The sequence below is a fragment of the Tenrec ecaudatus genome, chromosome 10 (genome assembly GCF_050624435.1).
Source record: "Tenrec ecaudatus isolate mTenEca1 chromosome 10, mTenEca1.hap1, whole genome shotgun sequence".
NCBI lineage: Eukaryota > Metazoa > Chordata > Mammalia > Afrosoricida > Tenrecidae > Tenrec > Tenrec ecaudatus.
The window spans coordinates 122,530,228-122,546,159 of NC_134539.1; the positions used below are offsets into that span (position 1 = coordinate 122,530,228).

General features: G+C 38.1%; 1 protein-coding gene across 3 annotated transcripts in view; it reads right to left on the reverse strand.

Annotated features, from left to right (window-relative positions):
* Window positions 1–15,932, reverse strand: part of RPS6KB1 (ribosomal protein S6 kinase B1) — a 40,459-nt gene that overhangs the window by 2,282 nt on the left and 22,245 nt on the right. For 2 of the 3 annotated variants that reach the window (XM_075561494.1, XM_075561496.1), the window contains exons 6-14: window positions 15,433–15,490; window positions 13,959–14,059; window positions 11,430–11,520; window positions 11,149–11,239; window positions 10,069–10,176; window positions 8,266–8,328; window positions 8,020–8,097; window positions 5,931–6,038; window positions 117–229 (exon numbers count right to left, since the gene is read on the reverse strand). In XM_075561494.1, coding sequence (XP_075417609.1) covers window positions 117–229; window positions 5,931–6,038; window positions 8,020–8,097; window positions 8,266–8,328; window positions 10,069–10,176; window positions 11,149–11,239; window positions 11,430–11,520; window positions 13,959–14,059; window positions 15,433–15,490 — 811 coding nt within the window. The remainder of the gene's footprint in view (window positions 1–116; window positions 230–5,930; window positions 6,039–8,019; window positions 8,098–8,265; window positions 8,329–10,068; window positions 10,177–11,148; window positions 11,240–11,429; window positions 11,521–13,958; window positions 14,060–15,432; window positions 15,491–15,932) is intronic. The other variant, XM_075561495.1, reaches the window with a different exon arrangement.

Here is a 15,932-nt window from a genome sequence, read left to right on the forward strand (position 1 = left end):
TATGTCCACCAAAGAGATTATGAAAGTTCTTTCATTTATGTAAGAGGCTGTGAATTTCTTTAGTAATGCTCTTCTAGGTTTTCAAGAAAACAGACAGAATGAAAAATCTGAATTACCTGACAGGTGTTCGTGGGCTGCCAATAAATCTTCGAGGAGATCGGATTTTTGGTTCAAAGGAAAACTTTTCTTTCACACTTTCAAGTACAGATGGAGCCACATAAGTAAAACCCTGAAAGAAGGCACAGTGGGCTATGAAACGGCACTTTCTCAGTTACATCAACGAGATACGGTGACTCCGTCTCTGCAACACCAGCCCAGGAGCACATCAGAATCCACCAGTCCGAATACTCCTGTTCTCATCCCCACGACCTCTGATATCCTCAGTCCTCACTCCCACACTGCTTAGCTTCTGGAGACAGACTTTACGAAAGCAAAATTCTGCTCTAGACACCAGCAAATAAAACCCCACTCTACTGACAGTAGTACGAAAACAAAACAAACCAGAAAAAGCAGGACTATGGACTTCACATTAAAATGTTAACACACCAAAAAAAAAAAAATCCCAAAACACCCTAAAGTAAATTCTCTTAAGAGTGCGGGTGCCCTCGTGATTATGCACTGGGTGGGTAAGACAGGGCTTTCTACCTTTTTAAAGAGTTAATCTCGTGTAGAAAGAAAACGTTTTGAAAATGATGAGAGCAACAGATATACAAATGTGCTTGACACAATGGATTGTGTTAAGAGTTGTTAAGAGCCCCCAATAAAATGATTTTTTAAAAAATCAGTCTCTGAAACTCACTGGGGCAGTTCTACCCTGTCCTAGAGGGTCACTATGAGTCCACATTTCCTTGATGGCAGTAGATTTTTTAAAGCAAATTCTAGAGTTTTCAGCCACATGCATATAAGCAACTAAGATGATCACCCTGGAATAGTTTCTCATAATTAAACCAAAGTGGTCTTTCTAATTTCATACCAATGATTACACATAATTTAGTATTTTCTAGATTAAGGGTCAGCATCAACTAAAGTAGACAAAAACACAACCATGTGTTTTCTTGAGTTCCCCCTCTGGCCACATTTTTCTGTTTCTTGCTGCTGAGCTGCAGCTGGTCCCCTGTGCTGTCTATAGCCATCCCTTTAACAGCCTTATCGCTCCTCTTCTCATTTATCCTCACGACGGTCACCGGGAGGTGCAGTCAGTAAAATTCAGAAAGGCCTGAGGAGTGAGATGCCATGCTATAGCGTACATACACTTTGCACCTATTGTATTTAAACCTCGGGAGATTTCCCCACGGCTTCTAGTAGGCTAAGGCTGTAACGATCAAGAGGACCAGGCTGTTCCTTATTCGTGTTAGAATTTCCTCTAGTTCTGTATATGGTGCATCACTACAGGAATTTAAATTTTCTTTAAATTTATTAGAACTGTATCTCCAGGAAAGTGGAATGTTCTATTTTTGCTAATCCTTAGAGCTCCGCCTTACATGTAGAATGCTAGCTCAGCCCTAATAACAAATGAATTGTTCTTAGGTTTCTTGGTTAGCCGATTTAAGTAATTATGAAAAGCCCGACAATAATTTAATTGGCAATGAAAGCTTAACCATGTAACTTTTGCCACCACAACTTTGCATTTCTTTATAGCTAAGATGCTGTCAAACTGTTACTGGGGCAGGGGTTGGGGGGAGTTCCTGGTCGATCTAACTAATTAAAACTGTAATGCCCAATTGAGGTGGAAATGTCTCTGTGATAAGTTTTTTAAAGTATAAGTCCTATATCAGTAGCACACAGAAAAAAAGAGGACAATGCCAGAAGCACAGCCATTCATGGTTACTTCCCTGAGCATGAGACATTGTACTAAGAGGAATACAGTGGTATTCTATCATGTACAGATCAAACAAATGAGTTTAACTACATACATAAATTCCTTCAAAATGAAAAATTAGGTTTTGAGTATATGTTTTATACTACAGTATAAACATATATTTATACAATCATTACTATTCAATCTTACTTAAAATTTTGTAGTGTTATATTAACAAGGATAATTTTGGAATACACAATACATTTTTAAATAATCATTTTATTGGGGGCTCTTACAGATAATCCATCATTTAATAGTATTAAGCACACTTGTACATATGTTGCCATCAACATTTCCAAAACAATTTCTATTTGAGCCCTTGTTATCAGCAAGAATACACAATTTTTGCATTCATGCGAGCTTTAGAACCTACCTCCTATCCCCATTAGCTATAATACTACCGTGAGTAGTATGAACTAAAAGTTTGATAATTAAATTAATTAGCAATGCTTCTGTGGCAAATTCAGCAAACTCAGAAAAAAATAAACAAGGAAGAAATCGTTCCCCTCTCCATAGAGGTAGTACAAAAAGAAATTATAGAAGAGACATTATGAGGTGGATACTCACATGACACATAAGCCCAATAATATAAGCATACATGACACATGGGAAAAAGAATATACCAATCTGATATAAATCTTTAATATTTGTTCATTAGTATCCTGAAAACTTTTGATCTGTGAAGATAAGCTATGAATCTATATAGATATTTCTTGAGAATTAATTTACTATCATATATGATCCAATATTTTTTAATATTAAATACTGACAAACCAGCTAAAGTTGCCTAGTAGTTAAAAGCACAATAAATGTATGGTTGTTCCTCCTATTTTCCCACCACTGTGGCTGAGCAGTAATAATTTGAGGTGCAGTACTAAGTCATATTAAGTCAGTAACTTAAGTAAAAAAGGAATCATACATTCCAAAGAATCATAAACACCTACTCTGCTAAAATGTAGTATTTGATTTTGCAAATCAGTTTTGTAGATACCAGTGATTAAGGGGATGGTTTTTAAAAACAAGAAAAGCACTTCAGGTTACCTTTATGAACTGTAAAGCTAGCTTCTCTTATCAAAGTAGATTGATTCAGACTCAGAGGGGCTGAGAACTCTGGACCATGGTCTTAGGCGGCACCGAGGTCAACTGGCTAACATAGTCCACAAAGACGATGTTCTACATCCTACTTTGGTGAATTAGCAACTGGGGTCTTAAAAGCTTGAGCCGCCATCTCAGGTCCATGTCCAAAAGAAAGGAAAGTACAGTGGAAGATGCATAAGAACAATTAGTCCAATGGACTAATGGAGCACGGGAACATGTCTCCATGGTTCTGAGAACAGAATAACTAGTTGGTGTCCAGCCACCATTCCCGGCTGTTCTGAAATGATTGTCATTAGAAGTTCTGGGATAGAGTGGGAGAAAAAATGGAACTCAAAGTCATTACGAGAACCAAGCATATAGTCAAATAGAGACAGGTGGAAACTTTGCAACTATGGTCCTTAGCCCCCCCTTCTAATCTGGAAATGACTCAATTCCATGGCTCAGTTTTGAGCCAAACAGATGTATCTGGGGAACAATAGCCCTTGGGAAGTATGCACTCCTTACCATAATCAACCATCTGAGATCCAAAGAGAAGCATTTACCTAAGCACAAAGTTCAGAAGAGTTAGGAAAGAAGAAGAATGGGGAACACAGGAAGGAAATGAGATAAAAGACAGTAGTACATTGTGGGCAATCTAATCATCGAAACAAAATGTGAAAAATAAACAAAATGTGTATGAATTACAGAATGGAAAACTGATCAGTTTTACCCAATTCACAATAAAGTTTAAAAGGGGAGTAAGATGTAAGACGTGAATGCAACATACCAGCAGGAAGCAGGGAACCAATCCAATAAAGAGGTCCGTGGGACCGGCCCCAATACCAACTATGTGTACACCCTTCTCCCAACAGCAGAACTCACTTCAGAGAACAGCACTGAAGCTACAGCTCAGGGAGAGGGGTGCGATTGATCAGAACACACAGGAACAAACAGAGAGGGAAGGAGAGAGAATGGAACACATCCTGGGCCACGGAGTCCCAAGGATGATATTCTGCTCAGAGCAGCCAATGGACAGAAAGGACCATAGGGTTGGGCCCACCACGAGACATGACGTCCCTCACTGACCACCCATAGCACTACAAGGGACAACACTGGAGACACAGTGCAGGAATTGTGCCCAATCTGACTCCATCACACTGGGGCCAAACAGTGAAGGGCGTGCACCATAGCAGCACAGAGAGCAAAGCTATGAAGTCCCTGGGAAATACCAACAATAGACTTTGGGGACAGAGTGTGGCGTCCCATCAACTTGACTGGAAAACACTCCTAAAGGTCAAAAACAGACCTGGAACTATTTATAGGCTTTTCCTTTTTTGTCACCGACTTTCTTTTTGTTGTTATTTTGTTTTTTGTTAGTTTCCGGTATGAACAATTCAGATTAGAAAACAATGGGACCAAGGGTTCTATGGGGACACAGAAGAAGGGGAGGTGGGAGAAAGAAAGGGGTGTGTGTCAACCAAACCAGGAACAAAGGAACAAGTGAACTAAAATCAATGGAAAGAAGGATGTAGGAAGCTGAGGGGGCTTATCAAGGGCAATGTAACAGCGAGGAATTACTGAAACCCAAATGAAGGCCAAACATGACAGTGAGACAAGAGGAAAGTAAAAAAATAATAGAGGAAAGAACTAGGAGGCAAAGGACATTTATAGAGGTCAAAAGAAAGGCATGTACATATGTAAATATGTTTATTTACATAGCAATAGGAAAATAGATCTATGTACTTATATTTATATGCTAAGTATTATAAGACATTGAGTCTCGACTCAAGTACTCCCTCAACGCAAAAATACTTTGTTCTAATAATCCAGCATTCTATGAGGCTCACCTTCCTGACACAAATGCTGAAGACAAAATGGGTACCTAAGCAAATGTGGTGAAGAAAGCTGATGGTGCCCGGCTATAAAAAGATGTAGCGTCTGGGATCTTAAAGGCTTGAAGATAAACAAGCGTCCATTTAGCAGGGAAGCAACAAAGCCCACGTGGAAGAAGCACACCAGCCTGTGTGCTATCGAGGTGTAGACAGGATCAGGTATCAGGCATCAAAGACTCAGAACAAAAATCATAGGGTCACAAGGAAGAGAGGAGTCAGTCAGGGTGCAATATAGCACCAATGAAACATACAACTTTTCTCTAGTTTTTTAATGCTTCCTCCCTCCCCTCACTATCATGACAACAATTCTACCTTACAAATCTGACGAGACTAGAGCATGCACACTGCTACAGATAAGAGCCCGCAACACAAGGAATCCAATACAGCTATACCCCTCAGGACCAATAAAGAGAATAGAGATCAGGAGGGGAAGGGGGAAGGTGGGGAGAGAAAGGGGGTATCAATGACAAGGATCGGCATATAACCCCCTCCCAGGGGGGCAAACAACAGAAAAGAGGGTGAAGAGAGACAGCAGATGATGTAAAATATGAAAATAATAAGTTACAAGGTTCATGAGGGAAGTAGGATAAGGTAGGGGAAACAATGAGTTGATACCAAAGGTTCAAGTAGAAAGAAAATGCTTTGAAATGATGGCAACATATGTACAAATGTGCTTAACACAATGGACAAATGCATGGGTTGCAATAAGAGCTGTAAGAGCCCCCGATAAAAGTATTTAATTTTAAAAAGGTGGAGGATATGTAAGAGCAATAAAATTATAATATTAAATAAACAAATATTTAATAAATTAATGTTTAATGAAATTTGATTAAGCTATACTTACATTTTTATTATTTAATTATAATAAACTGTTAATATATAGGCCTAAGTCAACACTGATATGAATAAATTATTTCAGAAAAATGATACAATTTAGGAAATTTGAACACCAACCAGTTATTATTTTATATATTAAAACCTTAATGCTAATTTTTTTAATTGCAAAAAAATTTAAATTATAAAAAAAGCCCCCAAAACCCAAAAAACTCAACCTTATTATGTGATTTACCCACAGCTACATGAAAATCCTTTCTCTTGCTTACCAGAAAGACCTGGTTGGCACTTTCACTGAGAGTTGAATCATCTGGGCTGTCAACAGGTGTCTGACGTGTAAACTTTGAATCAAACTGACTCACATCCTCTTCAGATTGCTTTATCAAAAATATACATTAGAAAATAATTAATGATCCACATTAAACATAATAAAATGTACTGCATGCATTAGAGAGGCCCTAGATGAGACTGCAGTAAAACATCATAATCACCTTATAGGAACATACTGAAAAGTAAATGCTGGCGGGCAGTTATTTACCTCTTCAAGTTTTAAACATGTACTCAAATATATTAGTACACCATTATTATTCCTACTAAGTTTATAAATATCAATGTCCCTTCTCACGTGGGATCCATTTCTCTTGTCTACTGATGAAGTCACTTTTAAGAGAAAATTTGCTCGATGGCCACTGCAGGTTTGTGACAAAGTTGGAAAAACCACTGAAACAGAATTATAGCACTAAAAACATCTATATATAAAAAATAAATTAATTTAAAAAAAAACATCTATAAGATGTTCCAATTTGATTTTCTTTCCACAGCTTATTTCAGTCATTTAGATTTTTCCCAGTTGCAAAATAATATGCCACTTTAATGAGTTTTTATGTTGTTGTTTATTTTGTTTTGGGTGGGAGAATACTATCACCTCAATTCTACATACCAAATCGATTTCTTGAATTCCTTCTTGCTTTCCCAGTGTATCTAGTTACACCCCAGTATCAGACACAAGAAATAAATATTGAAAAAAAAAAAAAAAAGAAAGAAATATTGATTTGGAACCCTTAGTAAAATCATGGAACTAGGCTAGTTTCTACACCTCAGCACCATAGACAATTCAAACCTGATAATTCTTTGTTGTGGAGACTGGTTTGGCATTCTAGAATATTTACCATATTTACAGCCTCAACTCCCCAGCTACCAAAGGGAACCCCCTTTTCCCAAGCATGACACACAAAATGTCTCCCAACACTGCCAAAATCACCTCTGGTTGAAAACCTCTGATAAAAGTCCAGGTTCAATGATCACATACATCACTGGATGAAATACAACTGCACTAAGCCTCTAAGATCAAATTATACAACACCAAGAAAGTTTCATCTGAACTGGATCAAGCCTCTACATCTAACTACCAGGTTCTGAGAAATACAGGGAATGGAAGAACATAGTCAAGGACCTAATAAGGAAAAAAAACAGCTAAATCAAAGTATGAGATGCTCTAAAACATCCACTTTCTTCAACAGATCCCCAGGGGGAGAACTGGGTGAGGAAATCAATAGATGAAAAGAGACTTCACCAATCTATGTACAGGCTTTGATTAAATCATTACCGAAATGAACCAGAAGGACAGCAGGAAACCAGTGAGCTTTTTAAGTGTGAGGATGGCATGGTAGTGATTCGATTTTTACATAAGAGGAGTTGAGTTGATGATAGTGAAACTGGACAGTAGAGTACATGAGGGCCAATTATTCTCCTTACAAGTGTACAGGTAAAAACTAGATCAAATGGTGGGGGGGGGGAGCTGGGTGGAGGGGAAAAATGAGGAGCTGATACCAAGGGCTTAAGTGGAGAGCAAATGTTTTGAGAATGATGAGGGCAACGAATGCACAAATGTGCTTGACACAATTGATGTTTGTATGGATTGTGATAAGAATTGTATGAGCCCCCAATAAAATGATTTAAAAAAAAGTAGATCAAATCAGATAATAAAAGAAGTCTCTCTTTTCATCCTCAACTTACATTTCAAAATTGAAAACAGAAACAATCTTTTTTCCAGTTCTGAGGTAAGGAAAAAACTAACACGCACTAAATTCATTTAGTCATAAATGTGTATTCTATGTTTTGAAAAAATATATACCAGAGACATTACTCTGAAAAGGGGACTTTAAAAAGTGTAAAAGGTGATTAAATTAATAATAAGCAAAACAAAACAAAAACACTCGATTACGTTCAGCATTTAAGTGTCATAGGCAAAAACTGTACAGAATTAAAGATAAGCATAATGCTTCAGACTGCTCTCAGCTTTTCTTATTCTTAAAAAGCACCAGGTCCTTCAGAGTACTAGCCTTCATGTATACGCACCAACAGAGGCTTAAAAGGAGGCTCTACCTTCCGAGCCAGAAGTTCTTCCCAGTTAATGTGTCTAAAGAATGGATGTGCCTACAAAAAGAAAGAAAATCAAGGGAACAGACTTTACAGATCAACAGATTAACTATTAAGTTATAAATCACAAGATAGGTTAAATGTAAAAGCAACTACATAAAACCCTGACAAGTAGATAATATTACTATTAGCATCCTCTAAAACATCAAATGCAAAGATCTCTACCTGAACTTCTCCAGCATCCCCAGGACCAGCTCCAAGACGAGAAGCAGCGTTTCTTTTTAGCAGCTTTAGGGGGATAACAACAAAAACTTGATAAACCTTACTTAATCTATTTGACTTTTTTTTTCTTTTTTTCCCCTCCCAAGAGTTTGCTTTTGTATTTGCCTTAAGAAAATATAATTTTGGTTAATGAAAAGAAAATCTTTGAACACATTTGGCCTTCAAAATTTGCAGGCTTTTAGGGGAAGTCAGGGGCTAAAGAGCAGACAAGTAAGAGGGAGGTTGGGGGGGAAAATGATGGCGGCAGGGGAAAACACTGGGAGATTTACAAGATTTAAATGTAACAGGCAAACATTGTTATGTATAAATTCCTGCAATAGTAGGGATCTTTGAGAAGATGCTTGGGTAGACACGCAAACTGAACAGGTGGAAGAGGTAGAAAGGGAGTAAATGTATAGAGGTTGACAGAGGATATTTGTATATGCATATTTACTTTTGTTGCAAATATATCCATGAATGTCGTGGAGCATATGGGAGACAAAGTTATAAACACATCTTAGACATATTCAAACACTTTGAAGAAGTAGCTAGACTTGAGGCTTAGGACCACAGTCTCAAGGGACACAATAGTCAATGAGCATAACAATGTTTTATATCCAACTTTGGTCAGCAGCATTTTAGGCCTTAAAAATTATTGAGGAGGGAGGGAAAAAAAAAAAAGAGGACCTGATGCAGAGGGCTTAAGTGGAGAGCAAATGCTTTGAGAGTGATTAGGGCAAAGAATGTGCGGATGTGCTTTATACAATTGATGTATATATATGTGTGTGGATTGTGATAAGAGCTGTATGAGCCCCTAATAAAATGTAAAAAAAGAAAAAAATTTATTGAACAGCCATCTAATGTGCAACTACTAGTCTCTCACTATCAGGGGAAAGTGATAAAACTCAAGCCACTTGAAAATAATTGGTCCAATGGACTAAAGGACCACAAAACCATCAGTCTCCACAAGCCTGAGACCAGAACTAGATGGTGCCCAGCTGCTACTACCAATTTCTCTAAAAATGATCACATTAGAAGGTTCTGATAAGAGTGAGAGAAAATGTGTAACAGAACTCAAAATTATAAAAGAGACCAAGCTACTGGTCAGAGAGTCTGGGGTGACACCCACGACTATGGCCGACTCTTCACATCTGGGACGGAATTCACCTCCCTATTAATCATCCATTCAAGTCAAAAGGGAAGCATTTACCCAAGGACAAAGTTCAAAGGATTAGGAAAGTAGGAGGAAGGGAAACAGAAAACACGAGGAGGAAGTGGAAGTTGAGTAAGCAATGGCACATCGAGGGGATCAAAGTGGATGAGTTGAATCAGAATATGTATGAAAATTGATGAATGTAAAACTATGATCTGCTAAGTAAACTTTCATCTAACTCACTTAAGTTTTAAAATTTTTTTAGGATTTTCCTCTTTAAAATGTGTATGATTCTTTATTCAAAAGTTATGATAAAATGTATCAAGCCAGATGTGTTGCAGAAATACAGGAAGTGTCTCTTTGTCAGGAAGGAAGGATCTATCCCTAGAGAAGGAGATGTGCTTCACAAAATGGAGAGAAAGCTACATAGAGAAGGGCTGACCCAGTGGCGGCAACAACGGGCGCAAGTGTAGGAACTACTGTTGAAGATGACACAAGACGGGGTAGGGTTTCATACTCTTGTACATAAGGTCACGACGAGCTGGACTCAACTCAACTTGGGGCACGAACAGTAACAAGAGATCCTAGCAGGTGTGCCCATTTAAGAACCGTACCTTTTTAAGCAGATCTCTGGCTTCTTGTGTGAGGTAGGGAGGCAAATTGAGCTTACACTTGAGGATTTTGTCAATCGTCTTCTTTCTGTTCTCCCCAGTGAATGGCGGCTAAGAGTAGAAAAGAATTAAAAAGAATTAGCATAAAAAATAAAAATTAGAAACATATTATGTATTTCCAAAATGAGCCAATTGTGCACAGAAGAAATGTACTCTGTAAAATAAGCTGACTGCTGAAGACCAAAAGTGTTTAAGTGACAAGACAGGGCAAACAATAATGTCCTGGAAGGAAGCCAGGGCCCCATCATTAACTTGCTATATAATAATGAGTAGCCCTAGTGAAGTGGTTAAGCATCCAGCTGTTAACTGAAAGGTTAATAGTTCAAACCCACCAGCCTCCCTGTAGGAGAAAGATGAGGCAATCTGCTTCCATAAAGATTTACAGCCTTGGAAACTCTATGGACTAGTTCTATGCTGTCACTCTGATTTGGAATTATCTCAACGGTAGGGGCTTTTTAAAAAACAAAACAGTAACAGTTGAGTCCTATGATTCTGTGCATCAATTTCTCCATTTACAAAATGGGGCAATATTTGTTCTATATCTATTGCACAGAACTGCCATAACAGAGATTAAGTGAAAAATTTTATAAAAGTATGGGATGTGATATAATCATGAGGTGTCCTTATTTTTCATAATGAATGTTCTTAATAAATGGCTGAACTTTGAAAGTAAATTGGACTGGTAACATTATAAATACGCACAAGGTAGGTCTCTGGTAACAGTAATTCAATAACCATTCAGCACAGACCATAATACATGCAGCTTTTAGGAGGGAGAGTAGGGGAGGGAGGGGGAAAATGAGAAGCTGATGCCAGGGGATCAAGTAGAAAAAAAATGTTTTGGAAAAGATGATGACAACATATGTACAAATGTGTATGACACAATGGATATATGTATAGTTTGTGATAAGAGCTGTAAGAGCGCCCAATAAAATAAAATAAAATTTTAAAAGATTCAAAAAAGAATTACAGAGAAATTGAACAATTAAAAAAAATACATGCAGCTTTTAACTGTGCACCTACTGCTCCAGTCAGCATGTCATACATTAATGCTCCCAAACTCCACCAATCCACAGCTCGGTTATGGCCACTTCTCATCAAGATTTCAGGGGCCCTACAATGAGAAAAATATGTCCAAAAAAATTCACCCATTTCACCCATTTGCTTATCATTGAAGTTAAAATTTTAAAAACAAGATACAGAACCAAATGGTGCTCCACATAAGTTAGCGTGTAATTACTTAAAGTATGTAAGAGTTAGCTACTAGCCCCAACCAGGTGTATTTTTTTTAACATGCAGCTCACATGTATTCTATTGTTCCACAAAACGTATGTGTGACTGTTCCATCATGAATAGATTCTTTGCATAGTCCAAAGTCTGTTAGTTTCACATGACCTATAATAAAAAAGTACAAATGATTATTCTGACAATTCTAAATACGTATAGTGTTTGAACATCTCACATAAGATATTGACATCCATTCCATTTTTCCTGCATCATTTTTTAAAAGATATCAAGGATCAACAAAGTGGCATCTATAAAATGGGATGCTGTATCTTTCAAACTAGAGCCAAGGTGTCTTTGCTAAACACATGAACTACTAAAGGAGTGAAATAGAATGGGGGGTGAGGGCTGGGAGGGGAATTCCATTTTCTGTCCAAGAATTTGAAACATTTACTATCTTCATGTGTCATTTTACAGATGCTACATTGGCTCCAGTTCCCCAGATACCCTGCACAGAACTGCTCCTGTGAGGTGTGAGTGAATGGCCCACCCCTGATGATTCTCCCATAAATTGTACTGTCAATAGCAGCAAGTAGTCAGGACTGAGAGAGAAGCCCTAGGGGGTAATTTCATTAGTTCTTAATAAAGTGTGATAGACAGACCTTAATAAACATACTTTTAACAAAGGCTTGACATTGTACTTCAGACATAGTATTACCATGGACTGTGACTTAAGAGTTCTTAAAAGTCTTAGAAAATCACCTATACCAAGTTAGCTTATGCTGCCAGATGTTACCAGGTGAGTGAAAAAATTGCTATATGGCTAAGAACCTTCTCAGATCCTGAGAAATTCCCCACCTTACACAAAGAACATTCCCATTTAGGGTTAGTTTTACTAGTGTAGTGGTTCTCAACCTCCCTAAGGCCGAGACCCTTTCATACCATTCCTCATGTTGTGGTGACCCCCCCAACCATAAAATTATTTTCGTTGCTACTTCATCACTGTAATTTTGCTACTGTTATTAATCGTAATATAAATATCTGATATGCATGATGTATTTTCATTATTACAAACTGAACATAATTAAAGCATAGTGATTAATCACAAAAATATGTAATTATATACTGTGAAATACTTACTAATACTTATCGAATTACAAATAAATGAAATTTTGTCTTGAAGCATGGTGTAGCATGGGTAACAGTCTTCATGCCAGGTACTCCTATGTGGGCGTGTCTGCATGTGGGCGGACCGGGAGACGGACAGAGGAGTGGTGTCTCGGTTCCTAAGACCATAGGAAATATGTGTTTTCCGATGGTCTTAGGCGGCCCCTGTGAAAAGGTCCTTCAACCCCCGAGGGGGTCGCAACCCACAGGTCGAGAACCGCTGCACTTGTGTCATTAGGTATCCAGCTGTTCATCACCCTGGGAGTGCCACTACTGAAAGTTCATTTCAAAGAAAGGGGTATTTGATTCAAACTAAATACCTATTAGGTATGGGCATAGAACAAATATCATTTTTATTTTCATTGTTTTAAATACTTTTATTGGGAGCTCTTAAAACTCTTATCACACCCCATCCATCCATCCATTGTGTCAAGCACATCTGTACATTTCCATCATCATTTTCAAAGTGTTTTCTTTCTACTTGAGCCTTTGATCTCAGCTCCGCATTTTTTTCCTCCCTCCCATCATTTCTATTTTCAAAGAACCATCTGATACATTAAAATTAATAGGTCAAAGAAGTTAACTAGTCATTCCCAAACTATTCTTTGCCTTAGTTCAGAGTAACAAGGGGGGGAGGTAGAGTAACAGAAGTAGGAGGTAGCTACACCATCTCAGGCATGGCACAGTTCTGGCTTAAGAGTATCGTTTAAACAAACAAACCGCAGTACAATTAAGAACACGATACTAGTCTGTTATCTAAATACCACTTTCTGTCCAAGAGTTCAAAACAGTTACTACCTCATGTGTGCTGTAGATATCTAAGGATCGTAAGCATGTGAGTAAATGGCCAGGTATACCCGGCCCAGAGCATGCGGGCATAAATTCAAGTGTCTGTGGCAGCTCTGTTAGCTGTAGTCAGAGTTCTTTTGATTGTACCTATTGTTACCTAAGAAATTTGTCTCTGTGATGTATGTTTGCTGAGGCAAACAGGGATGAACTGATGCCCACTAAACACACTCTATATGACTGAATCAAAAACTGGTTCATTCCAATTGTCTCCCCCCAAAAAATTAATCATAAAAAGTACCCCTTTTCTAAAGAAAAATTCAGTTTTATAGGTAAGATTGCATTCCCAAATTCAAGAACAAATCAAGACTAATGTTTGGACTGGTTTTTACTCATCACACTTTACATAAGAATTTCAAAAAAAAAAGAATTTCAAAAGAATTATGAGCTATAAAAAGAAAGAATTAAGCCAAGAAAAGCAGTTGAGTGGCCATTTAGTCTCATCAACCTTAAGGGCCTAAATAACTAAATAACAGCAAGTATCAAGATGTTCTAAGTTCTAAAATGTATATAGTAAGATAGATGTATATGGAACTTTGAAAATGAGGATTTGAAGATGATTATTTACTATAGAATTTTTTACGGTATATCTCCACCTTGGTGATTAAGCATGATATTCTCCGGCTTCAGGTCTCTGTAGATGATCCCCTTTTGATGTAAATGCCCCAAAGCCATGGAGATTTCTGCCAAGTAAAAGCTGAAAATAAAAGTGATTTCATAAAATTAAAAGGAGTCATCGACTCGAAGCCATTTATGCATGGAATAAAATTTCTTCAAAGAAACGGACATGCACCACAGACCAAATTTGTAGGGTTTGGAAATGGGGGGATGAGACGGCATAGGTTGCTGCCCAAAAGGCATGGAAACGTTTATGTTTCGCTCATTCTAGTGAAACTATAAAATGTTTTCTTTCATCATTTGAAGATACTGCTAAAATCACAAAGAAGTTCAGAATATGCCAAATTGTCGCTGGATCTGTTCTATCTGTGCAGGAATTAGGTCAGTAGTCTTTCAGGCCAAAGCAAATTTCTCCCGCCCACTCCCACCCGCAGAGGAAATCGGAACTGTGGTTCTGAAAGATTAAGTGTTGGTTTCAAAAGCTATTTTGTGCCTTGACCCTGAGAAGCCTCCTCACCCCTCACTTCACGCAGCCGTACACTATACAAAGTGTAAGCCCATAGCAGCCACACCCCGACCCGTGCTCTACAACTGTGTGACACTCAGACTTATGCTGAGTCAGCCGGAAAAACACAAGCAATATTAGCTGCATAATCAGGTTGCAATCCTGCAGTTTTCTCCAGGGTGGCTAGGGAGTGTCCTAGAGGACTGAGGCAGTTTCACGGTCAGCACCACCACAAACCACCGCCTCCACCAGGGCTGAGAGCCTCCTCCAGAAAAAAGCCCTTCATCCCTACGGCTCTTAAATGCAGCTTCTAGGTTAGAAAAGGCCTGAAATTAAACAATGGAATGCAGTTTGGTAATTAAGGTAGGGAAAAACAAAACAAAACATAAAAGTGCTGCTTCTAGTTAATTCATATCTAGGATACACTGATTTGTTACCCAATACTGTCACCTCAAAGAAAGAGGTAGTTATTTGAAATTTGAAGCAAATGCCATTTTAAGATGTAGGGGATCCCCTCCTGGCCACATCCCCAGCCACAGAGGATGTAGACTGGCTTAGCACCTCCCTAAGACTACGTTTGCAATCTGGAAAGTCTGGAAAGAGGGGAGAAGATTGTTGACTCTTTCCTTGGCTCCGCACAGTTTCACAGGAAAGGCACACTCACCCCCAGCCAAGACTTTATCCAATTCAAGGAAAGACAGCCTTGAGAATGGTTCTGCCGGGACCAAATGGAGCAAACAGTACTCCACACAAGGTCTGGGGCAAAGGGATGATGTGACCTCCAAAAGCGGCCCAGTTCTCAAACTGTTTCTTCCCCCGAAGTCCTGAGTGACTAAGTGACCTCAGGACAATTTACTGAATCATGTGACTGCCCACAGTGTCCCAAATGGATCTCTGCTTTTAATTCGTCATTACCTGTATCCTACATCCACGAAGATGTCACTTACCAAGCTGTGTCTTCCATAAATATTCCCTCTCTTTCTAACTGCATAAAGAGTTCTCCTCCTGGTAAGAAAAAGAAAATACTTGAGAAATAGAGAAATCTTTATTTCTACCTCACTTTTAATGAGGGTTTGTTCTGTCCTTCTAACCACAATTTAAAAACCAACAGTCCCTTAAAAATAAAACATACCTCTCAAAATTAAAGGTTTTAAAATAAAGTCCTCTGAATTCTATTTTTAGCATATTCTTATTTTTATGTGAAACATGTATGTTTAACACTATAACTTTAACATTTACAAACAACAAAATATTCATATATGCTAGGCCAGAGATTTTTTTAAAATCTTAAATAAAGCCTCCCTAACATTTTACCCATAAGTGGGCAAACTAGCCTTAAAAATTAGCAAATCCTAAAAAAAGAAAAGAGGAGAAAAAAAATGATTAGGGCAAAGACTGTACAGATGTGCTTTACACAATTGATGTATGTATATGTATGAATTGTGAT